This window comes from Anabrus simplex, chromosome 2, assembly GCF_040414725.1.
Source record: "Anabrus simplex isolate iqAnaSimp1 chromosome 2, ASM4041472v1, whole genome shotgun sequence".
Classification (NCBI taxonomy): domain Eukaryota; kingdom Metazoa; phylum Arthropoda; class Insecta; order Orthoptera; family Tettigoniidae; genus Anabrus; species Anabrus simplex.
The window spans coordinates 610546625-610572461 of NC_090266.1; the positions used below are offsets into that span (position 1 = coordinate 610546625).

The 25837-nt window shown below is 40.3% G+C and overlaps 1 protein-coding gene across 2 annotated transcripts in view; it reads right to left on the minus strand.

The window, feature by feature from the left end:
* The window catches only part of LOC136862953 (intraflagellar transport protein 25 homolog), a 75067-nt gene that overhangs the window by 22468 nt on the left and 26762 nt on the right, over positions 1-25837 (minus strand). Inside the window, exons 2-3 of one of the 2 annotated variants that reach the window (XM_067139246.2) lie at positions 23646-23752; positions 14981-15049 (exon numbers count right to left, since the gene is read on the minus strand). In XM_067139246.2, the coding sequence (XP_066995347.1) occupies positions 14981-15049; positions 23646-23752 (176 nt within the window). The remainder of the gene's footprint in view (positions 1-14980; positions 15050-23645; positions 23753-25837) is intronic. The other variant, XM_067139247.2, reaches the window with a different exon arrangement.

The following is a 25837-nucleotide window of genomic DNA, read 5'->3' on the forward strand; positions in this document are numbered from 1 at the left end:
ATCAGGGTTGTTTCCCTTAGCTGGTGGGTCCCCATTTTGTCGCGTCGGGAACTCGTTTTTTCGCCCTTACTTGACTTAGCCATGTACACGCAGTGTACTCGTTGCCCATGGACACGGCGTGGAAGTGCATGTATCGGACTAGCTAGGAATAAAATGCATTTCCTTTGTTTTATTAGTACAATTCCACCAGCAAGAAATGAACCTACAGGGCCACATACTACCCCTTCGACCCCACGTTGTGTATTACAGAGGACTATAATTCTTGTGACTCTATTCCTTAGAATTTGTTATTTAAGTTTTGATCAATCACCGTTGTTCTAATTGCGAACGCTCTCGGTATTAAAATAGTATAGTGACACCCACGCAAAGCCAGACGTTCTCTTAGAAATATGCATGTCTAGAAATTCTAGCTCGGTCCTCGGTGCGGTAGTACAGGTCCCACTTGTAATGACCCTCGCAGAGCAAGAAGTTCTTTAAGGAACGGCACGGCTTGACCGTATAGCTCGCACTTATAATAATGATACACAATGAACACGAAGCTCCTTTACACTCCGTGGCCAAAATTGGTGAGAACAGCCCGGCTCCATGGCTAAATGGGTGCTGGCCTTTGGTCACAGGGGTCCCGGGTTCGATTCCCGCCAGGGTCGGGAATTTTAACCATCATTGGTTAATTTCACTGACACGGGGGCTGGGTGTATGTGTTGTTTTCATCATCAATTCATCCTCATCACGCGCGCAGGTCGCCTACGGGTGTCAATTCAAAAGACCTACAACTGGCGAGCCGAACTTGTCCTCGGACACTCCCGGCACTAAAAGCCATACGCCATTTCATGTTTTATGGGAAGACACTGAATAAGATGTTATTAACGATTTGCTCCTCCGCGAGCCCTCAAATTGGCAGCAATATGGCGAAGCATCGACTCTAGAAGGCTTTGAGATCGTTCTGGAGGGATCTGGACCCACGCATCTTGCACTGCTACCCACAATTTGTCTTGTGTAGTTGGTGCGGTTATCATGGAGCGTACACCAGCATTGACAACATCCATAAATGCTCGACTGAATTAAGATCGAGGGATTTGGAGGGCAAACTCATATTCGTAAATCCACTGGCGCAATGCTCCAAACACCTCCGTGCCACCATACAGCGGTGATAGGGCACATTGTCCTGTTGAAATATGGTATTTCCACCAGGGTACTCCAGGGCCAGAAATAGGGATGAGAAGGGAAGTGGGAATTGTAGAAGACAGGTTGCCTAATGTTTTACGGGGAAGGACATTGCAGGCTAAAGTCTCTATTTACGATCAAAATTCAGGACAGGCGCCAGTAGTAAGTGGGTACGTTGAGGCATTTTTCCAGTTTCCGAAATTACACTCTCGGCAGTCTCAAAAAATTGCCTTTTTTGAAATATTACCATAAGTGATTTTATAGAAAAGTGGAAAATAAACCAAACGTACACATTTACAGCAAAATAGGACTAACAAGCCCCGAAATTTACTTAAAAAGAAGATTAGTTGCTATCACCATTCCTATCGCTGTCAACTTTACCTATATATTGTACCAGGAACCGCCAGCGTTCTGGAACATAATTTATTTCAGCGTGAGGTACTGCGAAGTAAACAAAGTCACAGCTGGAACTGTCGATGAGAGAGCGAGTAACTACGTCACGAGCTTCACGCAAGGAAGTGACATTGCTGTGACGCACCGATCACGTGTAGAGCGCGTGATTGCATGGAAAGGAATGGAACTTTTTTATGATATCTTGACCCGGATAAGCTATCAAATAATGGAATATGTAATTTTGTAGCCCATCATTTGGAAGCAAACACAACCAAATTTCAAGTGAATCGTCCCACGGATCTACGAGTATTTCCACCTCATAAGAGATCAATCCTGCCTCGGCAGAATGGTATAAAAGGACAGGGATTCGCCTAGCAAAAGTCAGTTCATAACTCGCAGCCGAAGGAACAACACGATGTTGTACGCAAGTGACTACGCCGAGGTACGAACATAGCCCCCACGAGTGAGGTTCGTCGGTAAGAACTCTGCCGTAATTGTCGTCAAAAGACTTGTATTCAAAGTGCTACATTTGGACCTACAAATTTTCGAAAATTTAAAATAAGGACTTAGTTTTCACGAAATACTAGGACTATTTCGAGAATATGTGACAATAACTTAAGCTGTGGAATAATGCCTTTGAACTTCAACTCAGTTGAAAGCGATTGTGCAGAACGTGTACTCGCACCAGATTTAGTTTTAACATGAAGCATTTGTAATTTAAAAGCGTGTGCATATTAACGCAATTGTCCAGTGAAATACTTAAATACTTAGTCTGTTAAAACCAATAACGCCATAAAAGTGCTTAAAGGCTGGTATTTAATTAAAGTGTGATTAACTCTAAACAGCATCAAAACATTCGTCGCGGGTGAACAAGACAGTGCCGCATTAGACGATCTCTTCTTCGTAACAATCCAACTATTTGAACGTACAAACATTCATGAGTTTAAAACACTTCTACTGTTGTATATAGAACTTTCCTTCTTGTGTCATACCAATGATTATATTGGAACTGCGTTTATCCTCTGAACAGTTCTTCCGATAAAGGAGCTTTCATAAATTTACTGCCAGTGTTAAGAACAGTGAACAAGTGCGCATTATAAAATACCGTGCATACGTTTATGAAGTGCAAATACGAGTTATTTGAATAGGACACTACTAAGCAGTCATAGTCAGTTGAACTTTCACGTGTTCGCTAACACTACACAGTGACGCGTGAAATCGTGACAGGTGCCTATTTCTCGCAATCATGATATGCCTGCCGCTACACAAGCTGAGTCTCGAATCGACGTGGGACGTGTCAACGAGGGAATGGAACTGCGGTATCAACATGGGATATGAAGTGTGATGCTATGGTGATGACTTCACGACATCGGCTGCCTATGTTAACAACTTGCTGTTCGCTGACCAGCAGCTGTCTACATTACAGTCCTGAGTTCCAGTAAAAACAGGTGATATGAAGTGCATTTTAAACCACTTTTAAAACAAGTGCATAAAATTCCACAAAAACTAACTTTCTTCTTGCTAAGTGGAATAGTAAAATCACGGACTTCGTTTAGCAGCTTTACGAACAATTATTACAACGCTAATTGGAAACTAGACTCTTACTAAATTCTACTTTGCGTTATTTTCGAAGAGTTAAATTTTTCGTACGTATAAAAACTTTTAGGGAGAACATCACAAACTTTGAAAGTGAAAGAGTATTTATTTTAAAGTGAAGGAATAGATATTATTATTTAAAAAGACTGTAGGAAACAAGTGAAATTTATTATTTAAAAGGACTGTAGGGAAACAATTCAGTATTTGGAATTTTGAACTTGATCTTCTGGCGAAAGACATTCATTTCAATTAATTTATGGTGACCTACGTAAAAACAAATTATTTTCAAAACATCAAGATAAAGGCAATCTTTTGCAGATATCATTTTTGCATTACGAAAATTTCGTAAAATAACTTGATTTAATGTTTAAATAATTTGCCAACGAAAAAAATATTTCGTGAAAAGGAGCAGGAATAATACAGTAGGAAACATTGCCCATAAATACATGGTGGTGAATAAATTGAGTTTAAAGCCCAGCTATTATTTTGCTCTGCATATGCCTCTCTGTACCTACTCAATTAGAGCCGTCCACCCCTACGTGAAGATTCTCATGCCCAGATCCCTGATCGTTTCCTGGTACAATATATAAAATAACTTGTCCTGACTGACTGACTGACTGACTGACTGACTGACTGACTGACTGACTGACTGACTGACTGACTGACTGACTGACTGACTGACTGACTGACTGATTCATCATCGCCTAGCCGAAACTACTGGACATAAAGAAATCATATTTCGGGAATACATTCATATTAACATGTAGGTGCTCGCTAAGGGAGGATTTTTGGATATTCCGTCGCTAAGGGGGTGAAAAGGGGGGTTAATTTTTAAAATGAGAATATCTATATCTCAAAAACTTAAACGTTTAGAGTAATAAAAAATGGTATTTGGAATCCCCTCTAAAAATAAAGAAACGCGTATTTTTTTCTTCGGATAATCCCATCAGGGAGGGGGGTGAAATGGGGGTGGTAGGGTATGAACACCTTTTATGAGGAGACTTATATCTCAAAAACTGAAGATGTTACAGCCATGAAAATTTAAATTTGGGGCCTCCTTAAAAAATAAAGAAATACATATTTTTTGATTTGGTAAATCCAAATAATAGGGGGTGTAAAGGGGTGGTAAATTTTAAAATGATTGTATCTATATCTCGAAACTTTAAAAGTTTACAGACGTAGAAATTGGTATTTACAATCTCCTTTAAAAGAGAGAAAACGTATTTTTTGTTTTCGGAAAATCTCGAAAGGAAGGGTGAAAAGGAGTGAGAAATCGGTTGAAAACTTTTAATGAGGCTACTTATATCTCAGAAACTGAATATATACAGACCTCAAAAAGGTATTTGGGATCTCCTTTAAACATAAAGAAACATGTACTTTTTGTTTTTGGAAAATCCAAATAGTGGAGGGTTGAAAGGGGGGTGAATTTTTAAAATGAGTTTGTCTATATCTCAAAACTTTAAAAGTTCACAGATGTAAAAATTGGTACTTAGAATCGCCTTTAAAAATAAAGAAACACGTATTTTTCCCCGGAAAATCCCAATAGGAGGGTTGAAAAGGGGTGAAAAGTGTTGAATGCATTTAATAAGGATCCTTATATCTCAGAAACTGATGATGTTACAGACCTGAAAATCGGTATTAGGGATCTCCTTTAAAAATAAAGAAACATGTATTTTTTGTTTTTGGAAAATACAAATAGTGGGGGTGAAAGAGGGGTGTATTTAAAAAAAATGTGCATCTATATTTCAAAATTTTAAAAGTTTGCAGATGTAAAAGTTGATATTTAGAATCTCCTTTAAAAATAAGAGAACACGTATTTTTTTGTTTTCTGTAAATCGCAATTTGAGGGGTGAAAACTCTGAATAAGGTGTTGAATGTCTTTAATGAGAATACTTATATTTCTATAACTGAAGATATTACAGACCTAGTAATTAGTATATGGGATCTCCTTTAAAAATACAGAAACATTTTTTTTTTGTTTTTGGAAAATCTAATTAATGGGGGTTAAACAGGAGTGACAAACTGGGGTGAATTTTTAGAAACACTATATCTACAGTATATCTCAGAAACGTAAAATGTTTCAGATGTAAAAACTGGTATTTGGAATCTGCTGTTAAAGGAAAGAAACAGGTATTCTCCGAGAATCCAATGAAGGGAGGCGAGAGGTGAAAAAATTGAAAAATTAATTGAATTAATTGTATGAGGATACTTACATCTAATACTAAAGTTGTTACAGACGTGAAAATTGGTATTTATATTTTCTTTAAAAATAAAACGACGCGTTTTGTGGGGGGAATCATCTTTGGGGGCGGGTGTGAAAAGGAGTTGAATTCGTTTAATGAGGACACATATCTCAAAAACTGAAGTAAGTGAAAAAGTGAATAATTTTTATGGGAATACTTATATCTCAAAACTGAAGGTAACACACGTGAACATTGGTATTTGGAATCTCCTTTAAACATAAAGAAACACGCCTTGTTTTTTGGGGCGGGGGGGTGTTCGAAATCAACTTAACCTAGGTGGAGTGTAAAGGAAGTGAGAACAATTGATTTTACTGTTCATAATGTACTTATAAGGAGCCTCCGTGGCTCGGGCAGCAGCGCGCCGGCGTCTCACCGCCGGGTTCCGTGGTTCAAATCCCGGTCACTCCATGTGATATTTGTGCAGTACAAAGCGGAGGCGGGACAGGTTTTTCTCCGGATACTCCGGGTTTCCCCGTCATCATTCATTTCAGTAACACTCTCCAATATCATTTCATTTGCCATTCATCAATCATTGCCCCAGAGGAGTGCGACAGGCTTCGGCAGCCGGCACAATTCCTATCCTCACCGCTAGCTGGGGGCTTATTCATTCCATTCCTGATCCGGCTGAATGACTGTAAACAGGCTGTGGATTTTCAATGTACTTATTCTGATCATAAACCGATCATTTTTAATCTTTCCTTGGTTCGTTTTCAAGAGCCATCTTTTTCTTTGGAGAAACTTCTTAGACTGCAGTAGATTCTCCTGGCATATAAATAAAAATTTAAACACATATGAAATAAACGATAGGAATCAGATTGACCGTGCAATTGCTAACCTCTATAATATGGTCAATAATGCACGGAAGTATGTCATTCGTATCGCCAGAAATCCTGAGCACATGCCTACGTGCTACAATGATGCTGGTCATACTGTCATCAATGACAATTGCAGCAGATGCAATTTACCGCCAAGTAGCGGTCATGTAACTTGCTGTGGGGTCCAGAATAATAATAATAATATTAATAATAATAATAATAATAATAATAATAATAATAATAATAATAATAATAATAATAATAATGTTCTGGACCGTCGTCAAAATGTGCGGACCGCGCTGGAAACGGGTCCTGGAGGGGTAATGACTACGAATGCAGTCCAGCCGCGGGTTCAGTACCGCCAAGGCACCCAGGACGATACCACCCCAGATGTCCTCAAGGATTTGATCCACATTAAAAATGCTTATAGGAAAAGATGGCAAAGATTTGAAGACCCAACTAACCGGGTGGAATACCTGGACCGAGGTCGGGAAGTACGAAATCGATTGCTGGAAAAAAAGATTGAAAATGGGAGGAACGTTGCCGTCATAATCTCAGAAAACGATCGCGAATTTTGGCGGAATCTCTCAGAAAACGAGTCAGATAGCAAATATCGGCGGGTTATATACAAAAAGATAAGCATTCAATTCTAAATTTCAGTATAATACCGTAGCGAAGTACGGGCAACTTGCTAGTCATTAATAAAATCAATTTTATGCACTTGCTTTTCATATAGTTAATAAAGCACCTTAGTTTACTTTCAACTGCGCAATTTCAGCTACCTCTATTCTTGCAGGTTTCTTAAAATGTTCTAACAAATATAAGTTAATGAAAATTTCTAACAGTATTGCAACTACATTTTCCCCGTAATAAATGGAAGTTGAAAACAGAATTCTACTGCAACAAATAAATACTCTATTACAGAGATATTATGCAATAAAACAAAACTAACCAACGAAAGATTTGGATTAAGGCTACTTACAGAAAATTTAAATAACTCGAATCTTATTACAAATATTGGAGATCTTAATTACACAAGCGGAGAACAAAAATTACAAGAATTTAAACAATTACATAACGTTTTTGCTATATTATTATGGTTGTTAAAATTACAGATTCTACACATCGCGAAAGTAACAACCAAGGAGAATTAAAACACGGAAAACTTCTCGTAAGAATAGAGGCATGTGGTTCCTTTATTAGTTATCTAAGAAGTAAGTTCTCTAACTTCAATTTAGCAAGACATAGCGTTAAAGCAAAAATACCACATTTATTAAATTCCAATACACAAACAATTAATGGCGTTAAACAGATTTTAAAAGAGATACAGATATTATAAATAAAACATACAAGAATCATGTCGCTTTTCCATTTAAAGTAGAATTGGCCGATGTAAAAATAAATACAATTTTAACAGAATTGCCAAATATATTAGAAGAACTTTAAAAAGAAAGCTATTATCTCTTAGACTTTGTATAACACAAAATTTCGCAGGTATTTTAACAAGAAGAAATGTGCGAATATTTAACAAATAATTTTAATTTTCGTATGTAAGGAAAATATAAAGAAGTATATAACATTACATTTTATTCTCTTGTTTAATTTGGATAAATTTTTTTCTAGAGTTAAAATCTACAATAAATAGATTTGCAATTTAACAAGTCCTAGAGTTAATAAACAACTAGGAAACCATATATAGATTTTATAAGTTGCCCAGATAAAATATTAAAACAAACATTTTCTTCTAAATTAGCTAAAGAGAATGGAATAACTAGGTTGGAAGCAATAATTTATAAGTATACGAACGAAAATATCCAACAGGAAAAGGATTTTAATCCAATATAAGGTTATTTAAAATTACTAGAAAACTCGAGAGAATATTTCCAAAATGCACAATTTCACTCTGTTCCAACAGCTAAAATGTGGGAAAAATTAACGAATATTCTATAAAACAGTTATTGTCTTGTTTTTAAAGATCTACTACAATATGACTACTGACGTAACAGAAATACGAAAAGATGAACGGCGTGACAAGTTCGTTTACCAGAGAACTGAGAAGAAAGAAATAAATTTATTAAATATGTAAATATGTAATCCTAATTCTCATATATCTATTTCTTTCACAGTAGTGTAAATAGGACAGTTCGGCCGCCACCTCCACCTCTCGCTCTCGGGAGAAGCCTCCACCTCCCGCGGGAAATTTGAATTTTGGCGCGAGATTTTAATTTGTAAACAAAGCCACGTGCTTTTTGACAGCTGCCATCGACGACAACGCATCGCTAACCTCACTGCTGCCATCTTGATGGGCCTAAACCTCAGTGGTACCAACTTAACCTAACTAGCGCGGGATTTGAGTCGGTAAACAAAGCCACGTGCTTTTTGACAGCCACGTGCTTTTTGACAGACAACAACGCATCGCTAACGTCAGTACTGCCATCTTGACGGGCCTAAACCTCAGTGGTACCAACTTAACCTAACTAGCGCGAGATTTGAATTTGTAAACAAATCCACGTGCTTTTTGACAGCTGTCATCCGTCATCTTTAAACTACAGAGCACCGTGCTGCCCTCTTTATCGCAGTAGCTGCAAATTCGTCACCTGTCATCCGCAGTGCTGCCATCTTGGCAGGCCTAAACCTCAGTGGTACCAACTTAACCTAACTAGCGCGGGATTTGAATCGGTAAACAAAGCCACGTGCTTTTTGACAGCCACATGCTTTTTGACAGGCAACGAATCGCTAACCTCAGTGCTGCCATCTTGACGGGCCTAAACCTTAGTGCTGCCAACTTAACCTAACTAGCGCGAAATTTGAATTTGTAAACAAATCCACGCGCTTTTTGACAGCTGTCATCCGCCATCTTTAAACTACAGAGCACCGTGCTGCCCTCTTTATCGCAGTAGCTGCAAATTCGTCACCTGTCATCCGCAGTGCTGCCATCTTGGCGGGCCTATACCTTAGTGCTACCAACTTAACCTCACTAGCGCGAGATCTGAATCGGTAAACAAATCCACGTGCTTTTATTGACAGCCACGTGCTTTTTGACAGACACCAACGTATCGCTAACCTCAGTACTGCCATCTTGACGGGTCTAACCTTAGTGCTACCAACTTAACGTCACTAGCGTGAGATTTGAATCGGTAAACAAATCCACGTGCTTTTCAACAGCTGTCATCCGCCATCTTTAAACCATAGAGCACCGTGCTGCCCTCTTTATCGCAGTAGCTGCAAATTTGTCATCTGTCATCCGCAGTACTGTTATCTTAACGGGCCTAAACCTTAGTGCTACCAACTTAACCTCACTAGCGCGAGATTTGAATCGGTAAACAAATCCACGTGCTTTTTTGACAGCTGTCATCCGCCATCTTTAATCCATAGAGCACAGTGCTGCCCTCTTTAGCTAAAATGTGGTGGCGGATAATTTGAAAAATGCTTTTTGACAGCAGCCATCTTTAATCCAGAGAGCACCGTGCCGCCCTATTTAGCTAGATACCTTTGAAATGTGGTGGCAGGCAATTCCACGTGACAGCAGCCATCATTAATCAAGAGAGCACCATGCTGCCCTCTTTGTGGCGGTGGCAAATTCCAAGTGCTTTACAAATTCACGTGCTTTTTTTCTGACAGCTGTCATCCGCCATCTTGCATCACAAACCTCAGTGCTGCACTCTTTAGCTAGATACCTTTGAAATGTGGTGGCGGCGAATTCTATGTGCACTTGTTTGGAAACAAAGCCACGTGCTTTTTTTTACAGCTGTCATCCGCCATCTTTAATCAATAGAGCACTGTGCTGCTATCATGCGGGCAATTTCGTCAGCTGTCATCCGCCATCTTTAATCCACAGAGCACGGTGCTGCCCTCTTTATGACATGTAGCAGCGGGAAATTTGAAAAGTTCTGTTAGCTGTCATCCGCCATCTTTAATCAAGATAGCACCGTGCTGCTATCTTTAGCTAGATACCTTTGAAATGTGGTGGCTGCAAATTGAAAAATTCCACGTGCTCTTGTTTAGTAAACAAACTCACGCGCTTTTTGTCAGCTGTCATCCGCCATCTGACATCGCAAACATCAGTGCTACACTCTTTAGGTACATACCTTTGAAATATGGTGGCGGATAATTTAAAAAGAAAAATTCTACAGCAGCCATCTCTCGACGCTAATTGCACAAGATGGTGGCTATACATGACTCCTTAAAGGTGCTTATGCAAGATGGCCGCTATACATAGGTTCTTATGAGACGCTTTGGGATGCTTGCGCAAGATGGCGGTTATACAAGGCTCCTTATGAGACGCCCTAGGGATGCTTGCGCAATGTGGCGGTTGCTCTTATGAGGCGGCTTAAGGGTCCTTGCACAAGATTGCTAGAGACCACTTAAGGATGCTTGCGCAAGATGGCGGACGCAAGATAGCGGCTATACACGACTCCTTATGAGACGCCTTAAGGGTGCTTGCGCACGATGGCTGCTGCTCTTATGAAGAAAGCTAGCTTAGAGGCTAACATGTCATGCTAGTTCGATTCATTAAATTTGGGGCTTAAATGCAAAATGTTAAATATCTCGAAAACGGTGCATCGTCGAGCAAAACGGACAACATTTTTCTGCCCAATACCTCGGTTCGCAGTATGAGGAACATGATAGCATAAGAAAAACATAGTCTAATGATGAGATCAACGGTTCGGTTCCTACTTAGGCCCTTTGGCATTCGCTCTGTTTTAGCTTGCATTGAAGCAAGTCTTCGTAACATGATCAGGTCTAGCTATGGTAGAGAGTATAACGTGCCGTGCAGGTTCGATTCATTAAATTTGGGGCTTAAATGCAAAATGTTAAATATCTCGAAAACGGTGCATCGTAGAGCAAAACGGACAAAATTTTTCTACCTAATACCTAGGTTTGCAGTGTCAGGAACATGATAGCATAAGAAATACATAGTCTAATGATGAGATCGACGGTTCGATTCCTACTTAGGCCCTTTGGCATTGGCAGCTATCTAATTCTACAAGATGCCGGCTATACATAGCTTCTTATGAGACAGCTTAAGAGCGCTTGCACAAGATGGCTGCTGCTCTTATGAGACTCCCTAGGGGTGCTTGCGCAAGGTAGCAGTGATAAGACGGTGACTATACACAGCTCCTTATGATACGGCCTAGAGGTGCTCACGCAAGATGGTGGCTGCTCTGATGAAGAAAGCTAGCTTTGCATCGTGCAGGTATCTTTACAGCACTAAACCTCATACCTTTGAAATGTGGTGGCGGGTAATTTGAAAAATTCTACGTGCTTTTTCTTAACTGCAGCTGTATTTAAAAATAGCGGCTAACATAAGCTGTTAAGGCCTCCTCTTATGTCAAGGCATATCTCTATCGAACAAGTTTAAACCTGCATCGGGATAGCTAGAGTAAGCACGTGCTGCAGTGATGACGTCATTATGCATGTTTAGACTTGCAAATCACAAAAGAAACATAACAAGACTAGAATCGAACACTGCACTCTATGCCGTTAACTTTATCATGTGATCGGAACATTGATTGAAGTGTTTAGAACACTAAATAACTGATCAAGACTAAAATAGAACACTGTACTCGATAAACATGTGTTTAGAACATGCCAGGGGATAGCTTTGTTCTAAGAAGATTAGATTACCGCACATTCCTTGTAGGGCTAATAGGCTAAAGGGCTAATGGGCAAAAGGGCTAATGGGCTAAAGGGCTAGGGTGCCTCTCCTCTCTTTATCCGGGTTTGAGACCGGCTCTACAACTAGAGGCGGAGTTAACACCCTAAGGAAGGGAGAATGTTGGGAAATAATCTATACGAATATAGCTACTCGATCGACTATATACTACAGGTGGATGACTTAGGTGAGTGCAAGCGCTTACTTAATAATACCTGCACGACGTAATTCATGCCCTATTTCAAAAATATCTTCTTTGTACTGTGTGTAACCAGCATCATGATAGGCTCTTAGCAGTTTTAAACGTTTTACGAGTACGTTGGGGTCTTTACAGTATCTTATATCTACATAGGGTAACAGAGGCTTGTTGTGAACTTTGAGTCTATATGCAGACAGTTGATGTGTATGGACTTGTTTGGATGTAATACGTGCTTCAGCACTAGCGTTACTAGGTACAAACTTAAATTGTTTCGATTGCGATGAAGCGTTGAAATTTCCGTCTTCTTTACATTGCATCTCTTCTTGAGATGTTTGCACTGCGACAGAACGTGTAGTAAGCTTAGGAAATGAAGTAAAATCATCAAGCTGTAATGGCAATGAAACATTAAGATTTTCTTCTTCTCCTACTTTCCCTTTACTACTGTTTTGATCAACATCATTATCCTTATTATCATAATCATGATCTTACCTCTCTTTATCTTGAAGTTTGTGCTTAGTAACAGAACTTGTAGCAGGCCTAGACAACAAGGGAGAATTAAAAATCTCTCGCAGAGGTGTACTTTTTAAACATAAATCAGTGTTCGCTTGAATATGGGTCAGCTCTTTGTATTTTGTTCCCGATGAAGCTACATTACACGCGGCTTCATGACGTTGAGCGCTGTATGCGTTCTTGAACTCTCTTCTACAATGTTTGCATTGAAAAATTGTCCTACATGATATCTCATGACGTCTCTTGTGATAGCTTCGGGAAAATGCTTTTCCACACTCTTCGCAAATATACTTAAAAATAGGTTTTTCCATGACGGACTTTCATCTTCTGCCAACAGATTCTTCATTAAGTCTGCTTAACATTTGTTACTCTCTACTTCGATGATATGAACAGCTTAGCGATTAACAGTAAACTAACACAAAAGCGTATTACCAAGGTAGCAACAGTAAGGTTTAAGCTCATCAAGATGGCAAGAGTGAGGTTAGCAATGTTCTGTTGTTGGATTTTAAATTCCGCACTATAACATGCATAAGGTGGCAGCCTTGAGGTTTACCGCCGTCAAGATGGCAGCAGTGAGGTTAGCGACGCTCTATTGTCCTTCAAAGTGAGGTTAGGGTCCGTCAAGACGACAGCTGTCAAAAATTTCTATTTTTAATTTTTTCCGAGCTTATAGATTTGAATTCTATAGACTTATAGTAGCTTACGCTATTCTTTATATTTCTCAAGAAATTAAAACTTTGTTTTCAGAACAGAAAAAAATGTCCACACTACAAGTTTATGAGGGCTATGGATGTTTGACTCATGAACTATCTTAAGCTACTAGCTACACAGTATACATGCAAGTGAATCTCATAAGAGATATTAACATGGTACACTTTATAAAACCATTTACAGGCGGTAAGGCTGAGTGAAGCACGATAGGTGCGATATTGTCTTCTCAGCAAAATAATTAACCCTACGAGCACGCCCCTTAACTTTGGAAGTACCGTATTTGCTTAGACAGGAAATACAAAGTTGATTATTTCGCATTTAGCCCTGAGCTCTTAGTGAAGACGTTATCTCATTCTGAATACGGTACAAACATCGATCCATTTTTTGAGTTTGAAAACGGCCTAGCTAAGGGGCAGGCGTTTAGAAAAACTGCACGGTCATCAGCAGTGACTGGAAACTCAATTTTTATTTTAAATTTTCGAGCTTTTATTCTTGAACCCTAGGGACGTTTAGTTGCCTATAGTAACGATTACATAACTTAGAGATTAAAACTTTGTGTTCAGAGTCGAAGAACATTCGCCCTACACCTCACTGGGAATTAAACCCGGGGCTCTTCCTTTTGGACTGCTGATTATCATACTTACTAAATGACTGTGCATTAAAAGCGTGCGTTTATTTCAAAACACTGGACCTTCGAACTGGAGAAAATTAAGAGTTAAAATCCCTGACCAGACTGGGAATCGAACTTAACATCCATAACAGCCTAAGCATTCAAACGTCACGAAGATGCATGTACTGTCAGAGACCGGGCATTATCAGTATGGAAAATGGGGCTGTCGAGCTGCACCGGAAATGGAAGCTCACACGGTCGCAGAAATATATGGACGTAATGCCGCACCATGGTGGTTACTTTAATCACCACCACAAGTTGTGAGTGGGAGTGATTAGCGGCTAAACACCACTGGTCGTCAATCCGTAAACTGCCGTACTGCGTGTTTCTGGCAGAAGTTCAACTATGCACGGTGATGTTTAAGTCATGACGATAGACGCGTTAAGAGACGTCGTAATATTGAGTACGGTGATAATAATAATATTATTGGTGTTAAGTTTTCTGAGGCGGACACATAAATTTTCTTACGCAGTAAGCCTAACGACGTGATACTGGGGTATTTATGCACCTCCAGATGCCACCAGATTAAGCCGGAATCGAATCAACCACTGTAGGTTCAAAAAGACAGCTTCTGCCATTTGAGGCACTCGACCCAGCAGATAGGCTGTTTACTAGTATGGAAACGTCATTCATGTCCGAGAAAAGATACTGAGATAATATATCCTGCTATTAGTAATGAAGTTATCCTTCATAAAGAACTCACCTGTATACTGACAGTGATGATTCCCTTTAACTATCAGATTTATAAAAGCAAAACAATAAACTATGTGTACCATTGTCTTCTCAATAGGTAATCTGGATGTTATAACCCCACAGCCTCTCTCAAGTAAGAGAAACAATTATTTTTGCTACTGTAAGTTACCTGTGTCATATGAATATTCATATCAGATACATACAACCGAGCAGTTAAAATTGTAGCACCCCAAAAGTTATTAGGCCTATTTCTAATTACCCAATTCATTCGACCACTGGTTGAATTGTTGAAGTTACTGGAATAAATCAATAAGAGAAGACAAATCTCACCCTTTTCTCCAACAAATAGGAAAGCTTCCGGTTCTTCAGAAATGCTTCTTTCCAAGGATATCAGCTTCACTGTAAGAATATGGAAAATAACACCATTAATGGAATTTTGTCTTATTTTGTGCATTAAATTCGCTCTTTCATGATATTCTTAACCAATTTCATACAGGTTGGGAGTTAATATTTGTGGATTTTGATCAAGAATGAATGAATGGATGAATGAATGAATGAATGAATGAATGAATGAATGAATGAATGAATGAATGAATGAATGAATAAATAAATAAATAAATTAATTAATTAATTAATTAATTAATTAATCGCTAAGGACGATAAGAGTGTGATAGCATAAAAGCCCTTGGATGAAAGCTTGGAAGGCGCTAAAGTTATATTTCGCCGACTACAAATAACTTTTCCCCTGTTCAAACATCACTACTACAGATAAAATGTTATTTGTGCTATCATTCTCCTAGGAGATGACGTTAAGACCTGTTATTCCTGAAGTTTTTGGACACAGTAGATGCGAATATTATTCAGGTGAAAAATACTGAAGTAAAGGTTTTGGTGATAATCGTAACTTATTTTGGGTATCCTTGGATTTACAATGTCAGTACTTGGAGCCGTCGATTTGGCAGTCTGCATCTTATATTCGTTGTTAAAGTATTCTAACTCTAGCTGAAGTGACAACGTAATTCAGCAGATAAGGCAGTCATCAGTTGTCAGCGGCCATAGTGGACCGTTTGGAGACCGTAAGACAAAAAGTAGTGTTACACCTGGATTTATGTTTCGACTATCTAGCATTACTTTCTTGAAGAAAGTCAAATATAATGGATGTTGCTATGAATACCCACGGCTCACCGCCTTGCTGACCAACCCTGCTAGTGTCGCAAATCTGGGCAGACGAATGGCAAATAACTGTATTCTATGATACAAGAATTCGGTACTTATTAAGGTAGTTCAGTATCGGCACTTGTGTGATAATTTCTGCAGGGTTTAAGGCAGTGACACACAGGGATAACACCTGGAATCGTCAGATTGTGAGCCATATTCTACATTGTCCATTCCCCTCCAGTGAGTGTTTGTTTAGGGAATACTGAACAGCGCGTGGTACAAGCAAAACATCATCAAATCCATTCTTCTGCTATTCACATAACAGGCAAGTGCGCTATTCCAACAGGACTCTGCCATCCCACGCACCGCTCGTGCTACTTATAAGGGTTTCAAAAATAATCATCCTCTCTGGCAAATACGTTCACTGTGACTGAACAGGACGCCGTCTGGCTTGGTCTTCAATACAAGGGAACACCATTGTCCACACTCTAACATCGTTTCCTTTCGAGATTCGCAGCTTAGATTGCCGTTACCGTAAAATGTTAGGCATACTGAGTTCCCCCAAGCACTCTGCCGATTTGACACATGGACATGGTCTCCTGAAAATTTGTATGCAAAGTTTACAGCCTATAATGGGTGCATAAAATTTCTATTTTCATGGGTAGGGCATTAGAGCTGATTTTTCTAGTACATAACAAAGAAGTAACGATTTAATTGAACGTAGCAAAAGGGATTATAACCATAAAACCTAACTGTGTCGGTGCGACTTAAAGCAAATTCTAAAAAACGTAAAAGGGGTACACACATAATATACACAAATTCGTCATAGAATCAAGCAAGCGACGGCATCTAGTAACGGAAACTTTTATTCTGAAAAGAAAATGTTTCAAAATAAAGTGATCTGCACTGTTGATTTGGTGAAGAATTTATAGACGTATGAATGTCCCTGTGGCAGTACACATTACGCCCACATTCTCCTTCTCCAGTGACAACATCAACATCAATAGAATTTATTTTACGAAAGTGCACTGCACGCCCAGAGCTTGTAGTTTTTGGAACTGCTATATTACACTGTGAGGAAGGCGTGACTGAAGGAGTTGGTGGTAGGACCTCAGGTGAGTTGCCTTGTCATTGCCCATATCACTCGGTAAGAAAGCCGACTTGACTCTGTCGATGGAGATGGTGAATTTCCTGTCGGAACGGCATAGTACCAGGTATGATCCATTGTATACTGGATGGAAAAGCTTCGTAGCACTATCTTGTCGATAGACGACATGTGCGGTAATAAGTACTGGGTAAATGAAGACTAACTTTTCAGAGTTGTGCTGAGCATGCACTGGTTGAAGGAATGTCATACGCTCTTTGAGATCGAAAAAATGAAATGGCGTATGGTTTTTAATGCCTGGAGTATTCGAGGATGTGATCGGCTCACCAGGTGCAGGTCTTTTGATTTGACGCCCTTAGGGGACCTGCGCGTGGTGATGAGGATGGAATGATGATAAAGATGACATATGCACCTAGCCTTGTGCGGGAGGAATTAAACAATTATGGTTAAAATTCCCTAACCTGCCGGGAATTGAACTCGTGACCCCTGTGACCAAAGGCCAGCACGCCAACCATTTAGCCATGGAGCTGGACGAGACTAAAGATGAAAGATGGTATGCCACATTCCAATAGTGTAGTGTCGAGGAAATCGGCTAGCAACCTAACGGAAGTATCATAACTCATTTTTCCAGCTGTTGCACTGCAATTCGGGGTACCATAAGAATGAAGGCCTGTTAAAACCGTAGGCAACTCATTTACCCAGTCCTCTGTGTGTCCAGTTTTGAAGGCTTCTTTGAGGTGGTGATGACATCGCTCAATCCTTACATTTCGATACAGAGAGGTATGCAGTAGTTTTGATGTATTGTATGTCCAATATGTTGATAAGATGAGCCAACAGGTCGTTTGTTATTCCAAAATGTGAAATCTACGAAAAAATAAGTGTGCTAGCAAATGTTTCTGCAGTGATGTCTGCGAGTGCCACAGCTTCTGGCCAGCGTAAAAGACTGTCCAATTTTGTCAAAAGATATGTGTAGCCTTGAGAGGAAGGTAGTGGTCCGATGATGTCCATATGGCTGTGGGAGAAGCAGCCATCTGTCTATTTAACCATCGCTGACAACAGAACTAGCTGTGTGCCTTCAGCCTTTGGTTCGTTGATGAGGAATAAAGATTCAGTCCACTACTTCATATCTTGTTTAGAGAAGGCCTAAGGAAGCGTCATCGAACCAGTTCCACTGAGATGTTAATGCCAGGATGAGCCAGATTATGTAGCTATTGGAATATAACTCTTGGTGGGCTGAAGCATAGGCGCCGACCACCTGGGTACCCAGGGGCTAAAGCACCCAACGAGAAATTTAACGGGTGTTGTGCATCCAATCGATTCTGCTGCTATGCAGTACAATTTCCTGCTAATAGCAGTAAAAGTTCTGCATTTTATACTTCTGCAGTATGAAATTACCGTTTATAATAGGGAATTTCCAACACGGGAAGAATAATTTTTGCAACCAATTAGATTCAAATGGCATTAATAAACCAAACTGAGGGGCAAAGGAAATTACTTTGTCAATCAAAATGCCTAGTGCATTTATGTAACTGCAACTTTATATTAAGAAGAGAGTTTCAGATCGTATCGGACAAGTTATTATAGGTCAGATTTTCAAATGGAGGCGTTATAGAAGTGCAGGGCTTTTCTCAGGGAGATCGCGGGGGTGCACATATCCCTTAAACATTTGGAGACTGGATATGAGAAATCATAGGTACATTTCTGTATTTTGCAATAACTACCAAGTTATTAGTCTAAGTAGTTGTACGCTATTAAGCCTATATAAAATAGTGATTCTAGTGCTGTGTGTTGGCTGTACAGTCAATACAATTACGATCGCTGGCTGTAGTCTAATTGGGCTCTGGCTGTGGAGTTTGTTGTTCTGTGTTTGGCGTTGGTGTTGAAAAGCACTGTGCCTTTCGTGAGTAGAATTTAAATTTGATAACGACGTAGCTTTAAAGACGGCGTTAAGTAGTGTTGGGAAGCTGAATTCCTGAACAGAAGCGATATGATGGTCGAAGCAATTATGTAGAACAATAGTTGAAAAAGAATTCCTGCATTCCTTAATAGTACTTCTATACGCACGTGGTGTTTGGTAGCCAGTGATATTATTTTATGCTTGGGTGTGTGGTTAGTTTTCAAGAAGAAGAATATAATGTGTTATTTTACATCTCCTCAGGTACTCTAAAAGGTGAAGGGTAAAAGGGAATGGCACAAGTGAAGACAATGACAAGGAAACGCCAACAGTGTCGTGTAGTGATAAAGTAGGAAATCACAACAATGGATTAACAACCGCGTTTTACGGTGGGACTAAGGAAATTTAAAAATTTTGGGATTTGGACATAAAGCAGGAATTATGCAATAAGTATGAGTGGCTGGTAGCGAAAAACTAGGGTGATTTAAGAACTGATAGCACGTCACGAGGGATTAACATCTCACAGTAGTGCGTTTCAGTTTCTATTTGTGCAACTGGTCAAACTGAAAATAAATCTCAGCAAATGCTTTCTCTCCGTAGCAAAATACACTGCCGGAAAAATCAGTACACCATCTTAAGAGTTTTCCAATTCACTGAAGGTTTATTGTTGAAACAGTGCATATGGATTACATGAAATGATTACATTTGGAGATTAATAGCTCAAGATGTACTGAGGTACCAGATGTCGATCCATGCTGAAACATCCATATTAGTACGTGGTGTATCCTCCACGGGCGGCAATGCAGGCGCTGATTCTGGCATCCATTCGATCATACAGGTGGCGAATACTTTCTTGGGATACATTATTCCACGCCTGATCGACCTATTCACGTAGTTCTGCAAGAGTTGTGGGTTGACGAGTCACACGTGTCAGTTGCCGTCCCATCATATCCCACACGTGCTCGATGGGAGACAAGCCCGGAGATCAAGCTAACCAGGGAAGTTGCTGCACATCTTGCAGAGCACGTTGAGTTTCACGCGCAGTGCATGGGCGAGCATTATCCTGTTAGAACAACACAACCTTCCTGTTGCAAGAATGGCAAAACAACGGGTCATACAACATTTTGCACGTACCGAGCGCTAGTCAGTGTTCCCTCCACAAACACCAAAGGTGAACGAGAGTTGTAGCTTATCGCACCCCAGGCCATAAGGCCTGGGGTGGGGCCAGTGTGTCTTGGACGAATGCACTGTACGGGACAGCGTTAACCAGGTCTACGTCATACGCGCGAACGACCATCACTTGCGTGCAGGCAGAATCTGCTTTCATTGCTGAAGACCACGGCCCGCCATTCCATATTCTAAGGGATCCTCTGACGGCACCAGTCGAGCCGTGCACGTCGATGCTGTGACGTGAGTGGAAGACGGGCTAGAGGTGTGCGTGCCCGTAGTCCCACTGCTAGTAACCGGTAGGAAACAATTCGTGTTGATACTTCTGGGCTCACAGATCCTCTTATCTGTGCTGTGGTAGCTGTACGATCCGCCACTGCTGCCCTTACAATACGACGATCATGGCGGACGTCTGTGCTGCATGGACGTCCAGAACCTCGTCTGAGGGTGTGAGAATGTTCACGTGACCATTGAATCCAGCAGCGTTGCACAGCTGACGTAGCACGCCCAACTTGTGTGGCAATTCTCCGAAAGGACCATCCCGCCACTCGGAAGGCCACAATTTGACCCCTGTCAAGCTCGCTCAGTTGGCTGTAGGAAGCACGAGTGCGTCTCCGTGGCATGGCGCCTGTTTGCTTCACACATTTACAGCACACTGAGCCTTATGGCTGTAAACATTCCCTATTAAAGGGTACACGAAGATGGCCTCCTGGTAGCTATGTCACTACACTATCTGTTGGTGGACGACGTTGAAACCATCATCAGTACATCTACTACACCCAGGTGGCATCTGCCGTCAGCGGATCAAAATTGATGTCATCTTTTCAGGTGTACTATCTTTTTTCCGGCAGTGTCTTTGTACATACAGAAAGATCAGCTCATCAGGCTGTAGTTAAAATATGAAAAAAAACCCGCAAAACTGAACACTTTGGAAACTGCATGCACTAAGGCTTTTGAAAAAGAAAAGGGAGCAACTGCCAACGTTTTGAAAACAACATATAAATTATTTAAAAAGAATGAAGCCTTCCACTATTTTGAAACTGAAATAGACTTGCAGGAGTTGAATGGTATAGATATGAGGCGCATTCTTCATTTAACTAACGCATGTATAAATACTGCTTCCCATATTGTAATAGATATGGGAAAAAGATAGAAAAAGTGATAGTGAGTGGGGAAAGTAAAATCGCCGTCCTTATAAAATAAGTACCACAGTGAGTCAGCTTTCATCACTGATAAAATACCTGAGAACAGCTCTTGGAAATATGAATGAGCCAAACATTTTTGGGCATTATTGAATAACAAGATTTCACTGGTGAAGGCATATTTAATTCAGTGATGACATACTTGAGAACGCTGGGATGCAATGATGAGTTTTTGAAACAGAATCGTCTTGCAGTGGCAATTGATGTGGCTGTAGTAATGCTACGAGAAAAGAAGGGTGTAATTACATTAAGCAACATATTCCAAATGTATTTTTCTGGCACTGTGCCAGTCACAGGCTAGAGCTTTCCATGGCTGATGGTGTGTAAATATTTCCCCTCAAATGTAAACCACTTCAAATCTTTCCATGACAAGCTGTACACAGTTTACCATCAGTCATCAACAAATGCCAGGGAATTAAAAGCTCATGCAGAAGAACTTGAAACTGTAATGTTAAAGTTTGGGACGATTTTGGATACACGGTGGCTTGTTTCCCGGTTCAGAGCTGTCTCGAAAAATTTTGAAGTTTTAATGGCCCATTTCTATCGTTTCAAAGATCATCCCGAAAGAGACAAAACCTAACAAATCATGCATAGAGGACCCCTTAAATGCATTATTAATGTTAACTTTGTATTATACTTGGCATTCATGTGGGATGCAGTTCATAAGTTAGTAGAAGTTAGTGTTGACTTGCAAACACATGACGTCGCAATTTATTCTACAATTTATTTTGAAAAGAAATGCAAAAGCGTGGACCATACTACAGCAAAGACTCGGAAGCGAAAGCACAGTTATTGTGAGTAGTATTGTAATAGCTCCAGCTAGAACAGGAAGAGAGAAAAGAAGAAGAAGAGGGCTGTGATATGTAAAAGGAGTGCGTTGTGGCTTCTATGCTCAGTAGTAAGCTAAATGAAATGCAGGTAGTAAGATTAGCAACCATATAGCTCTCTAAAACGGAGTAAGATATAAAGGGACTCATATTGATGCTGTGAACTTCTACAAATGTGAGAGTGTACAATTGGCCAGAAAACTTACGGGAAAACAGAAATAAGACACTTGTGTAAACGTTTTAAGCCCCGTGACAGACAAATCCTAAGAGGTTTCCGAGAGATTCCTACGGAGAAGAGATGTGCATTGCCTATACTTCCACTTTTTAAGACTATGAGTAACATCTATGACTATGAGTAACCCTCCGGGGGTGGCAGCTAATCACATTAACCACTCCACCACAGAGGCGGACAAGAATGGTTTTTAAAAGGCATTTTTTACAAGCCCTGATGTTTTATCAGGTAATTTTTCCTTATTAAATTATTAGTAAAGATACTTAGCGGAAAAGTGCACAAAATGTCGTTCGTCGCGACTAACTGATTCGTAGAGCGCAACAGCAAGTAGTAGGGACTCGCGCCGAGGCGAGTAGCATGTGCTGTGAGGAAAGGTAACAGGGGTATGTTTTCGCCAAGGTCTAGGACACAGGACATCCGCTTACCGTGCACATTCATCAGTTTGGTAGCCTCACTTACTTAATATGTCAGTGCAATTGTACCTAGTGTCTGTTTCTTTGTTATTGCATAGTCAAATACTAAATTATTCTAAATTGTATTATCAAGCCGTACTTCTATTTAATTGTAATACATGTGTAATATTTGTTCCTTAGGCAAAAGAATTATACCGGGCGAGTTGGCCGTGCGGTTAGGGGCTCACAGCTGTGATCTTGCATCCAGGAGATAGTGGGTTCGAGCCCCACTGTCGGCAGGCCTGAAGATGATTTTCCATGGTATCCCATTTATACTACAGGCAAATGCTGGGGCTGTACCTTAATTAAGGCCACGGCCGCTTCCTTCCCACTTCTAGGCCTTTCCTATTCCATCGTCACCATAACACCTATCTGTGTCGGTGCGACGTACAGCAAATTGCAAAAAATTGAAAGATTTATTGTATAGCATTGAATAAAAATCTCAAGAAACTATTACGAAATATTAGCGCACTTAAGTTGTTAGACTGTGAACCTTTACACCTCAAAATTCCCTCAGAGAGCAATAAAAATACCATTTTGTAGCTTTATTTTTCTCATGTTTGTTTTATCCCCCTCCCCGCCACTATGTACCTCAAACCTGGGTACATTTTGTCGTCTATCAATGTTTGTCCCCGCACCCCACTTCTAATTCCTAATCGCCGCTACTGGAAATGGGATTCAACAGAGACAAGCTGACCCAGCTGCATTAAGATGTAGTATTACATCTGAACAACATGAAGAGTAGAATAAAATCAACGACAATTCCGTCGTCTATATTAAAGAACAATAGCAGAATAGCAAACAAACATGCACACAGAAATATAAAAAATACACATGTTCCACTGTCGTAACACCCCACAACCCTCCCCATATTGATGAGAAATATGTTACAAGAAAAATATATGACTGATAAAATTAAAAGCAATCTCGTGAGGCTTACCTATATAAGCATACTCACCAAAATAGCTTCGTATCTCAACGGAACTTATAGAACTATTTTTCGAGAAAGATATTATAAACTGTTGTGGATATAGCCCACTTGTGGCCCAGAACGTGGTCCGTAATCTGAAAAAAGATATTTGTAACATGTCACTGTTGCTATACAGTAGATGCCGGTATTTTAGTAACACTTTGTGGAAAGTTCTCAATATATGCCTTCTACTACTCAAAATTCACTTCGTCTGAAATATCGAAGCTGACAAAGAAATATGAAATAATTTTTCTACATGAAATGATAAATGTAACACACCGGGCGAGTTGGCCATGCGGTTAGGGCCACGTAGCTGTGAGCTTGTATCCGGGATATAGTGGGTTTGAACCCCACTGTCAGCAGCCCTGGAGATGGTTTTCCCTGGTTTCCCAATTTCACACCAAGCAAATGCTGGGTCTGTACTTTAATTAAGGCCACGCTCGCTTCCTTCCCACTCCTAGGCCTTTCCTATCCCATCGTCTCCATAAGACTTATCTGTGTCGTTGCGACGTAAAGCAAATTGTAAAAAAATAAATGTAACACAGTTTGAGTTTACCAATACACAGAAATATTTTGTTATAGCATATGTCCTACCGTGCATAATTTAGGAAGAAAGATTTCGTTTGCTAAATTCCAAGAGAATAAGATTCATTATTAATTGAAAACAGTAATACAGTGCAAATATTAATCAGGTCATTATTACGAGTACCAATATCCAGCTCTTTCATGAGAATGCATTACGGTAGCACGCTATGGCAGTTATAAATTAAGAACGAAAATTCGGAATATAGTGCGTGATACTTAATCAATACTCAGTAAAGCCTAAGCCCCTGACGAGCGTGGACGTGTTGAGTGGTGGGTCCCAGTAGAGCGAGAGGGAAGCGCAGGAGTAAAGTGCAGGAAAGAAGTGAAGAATTTATAGATAATGATTGGTGTGGAGCAATACAGGGCGAACATAGGAAGATGGCAGGGAAGAAAGAAGAAAGAAGAAGTGAAACCATGAGGGTGTAGATGGAAATGGGAATGAAATGAGAGTTGATACTGACAGCGGCGGTGATTATAGTATTGCTATGGATTGGGGGAGTTGAACTGAACCCCGGTACGACTTCCAGTAGAAACATGAGTTGGAAAGACTTGGAAGCAATCACAAGGGTAGTAAAACAGGTGGTTGAAGAAGTCTGCCCCTTCGAGCAACTCAAAAATACGATACAAGAGCAAACGAGGGAGTTCGACAAAATAAAGAAATAGTTCCGAGAAAGGGAAGACGACACAACATCCCAAGTGAGGAAAAATGACGAAGAAGTTGCAGCATTAAGGGAGAAAATAGGACGATTAGAAGAGGAAACGCTGAAACTCAAAGCAAAAGCGAGAAAAGGCCAGTATTCAAAATCACAGGAATAATTGCCTATTTATATATGGTGTGCCTGAGAAGAAGAGGGAGGACAAGGTGCTCACAATTTATAAAGTGGTGGACTTAATTCAGGGGAAAATGAAAATCAGTTTTAGCGAAGTTGACATAGACGATGTGCAGAGATACTGACAGTTAGAGGTAACAGGCCCATTAAAGTTGAACTGCTTTCCACGTTGATGGCCGATATTGTGATTGGAAATGCGGGCAACATCCAGAGAGAGAAAATATGGATTAAGACGGACGTGGGGAGCGCAGAGATCAGGAATGCAAAAATTCTCAAGAAACATATGATAGGAGCTAGACACCAAGGATTGAGAGCAATTATCAGGTGACAGGAACTAGTAGTGACAAACTGCAGCTGGAGTAGAATTTGGACCGTGAATAAATTGACGGACCTAGAAGAGAAGATAAACAAAGAAGAAGTAAGGAGAGGAGTATAGTGATTAGTGGGGAAGATAGACAAGTTATAGACAGTAATATTGGAGAAGACGAGGAAGGCAGTAAGGAAAATACCAAGAGAAGCAGTAAGCTGAGCGAAGAACGGCAAGGAGAGGTGATAAGTGAAAGCGTGTTCATAAACAGTGATAAGGAAGGAGTAGTGGATAATGGGGCGAGAAAAGGAAGGTCTAGGGATACAGATATGGACACAGCTAGAGACAAGGAAAGTCAGCAGAGTGGATGCAGTGAAGAAACGGAGGCACAAAGAAAAAAGGAATGGTCAGAGGCAACCATGAAGAGATTAGAGCTGTATATGAACGGAGGGAGGAGT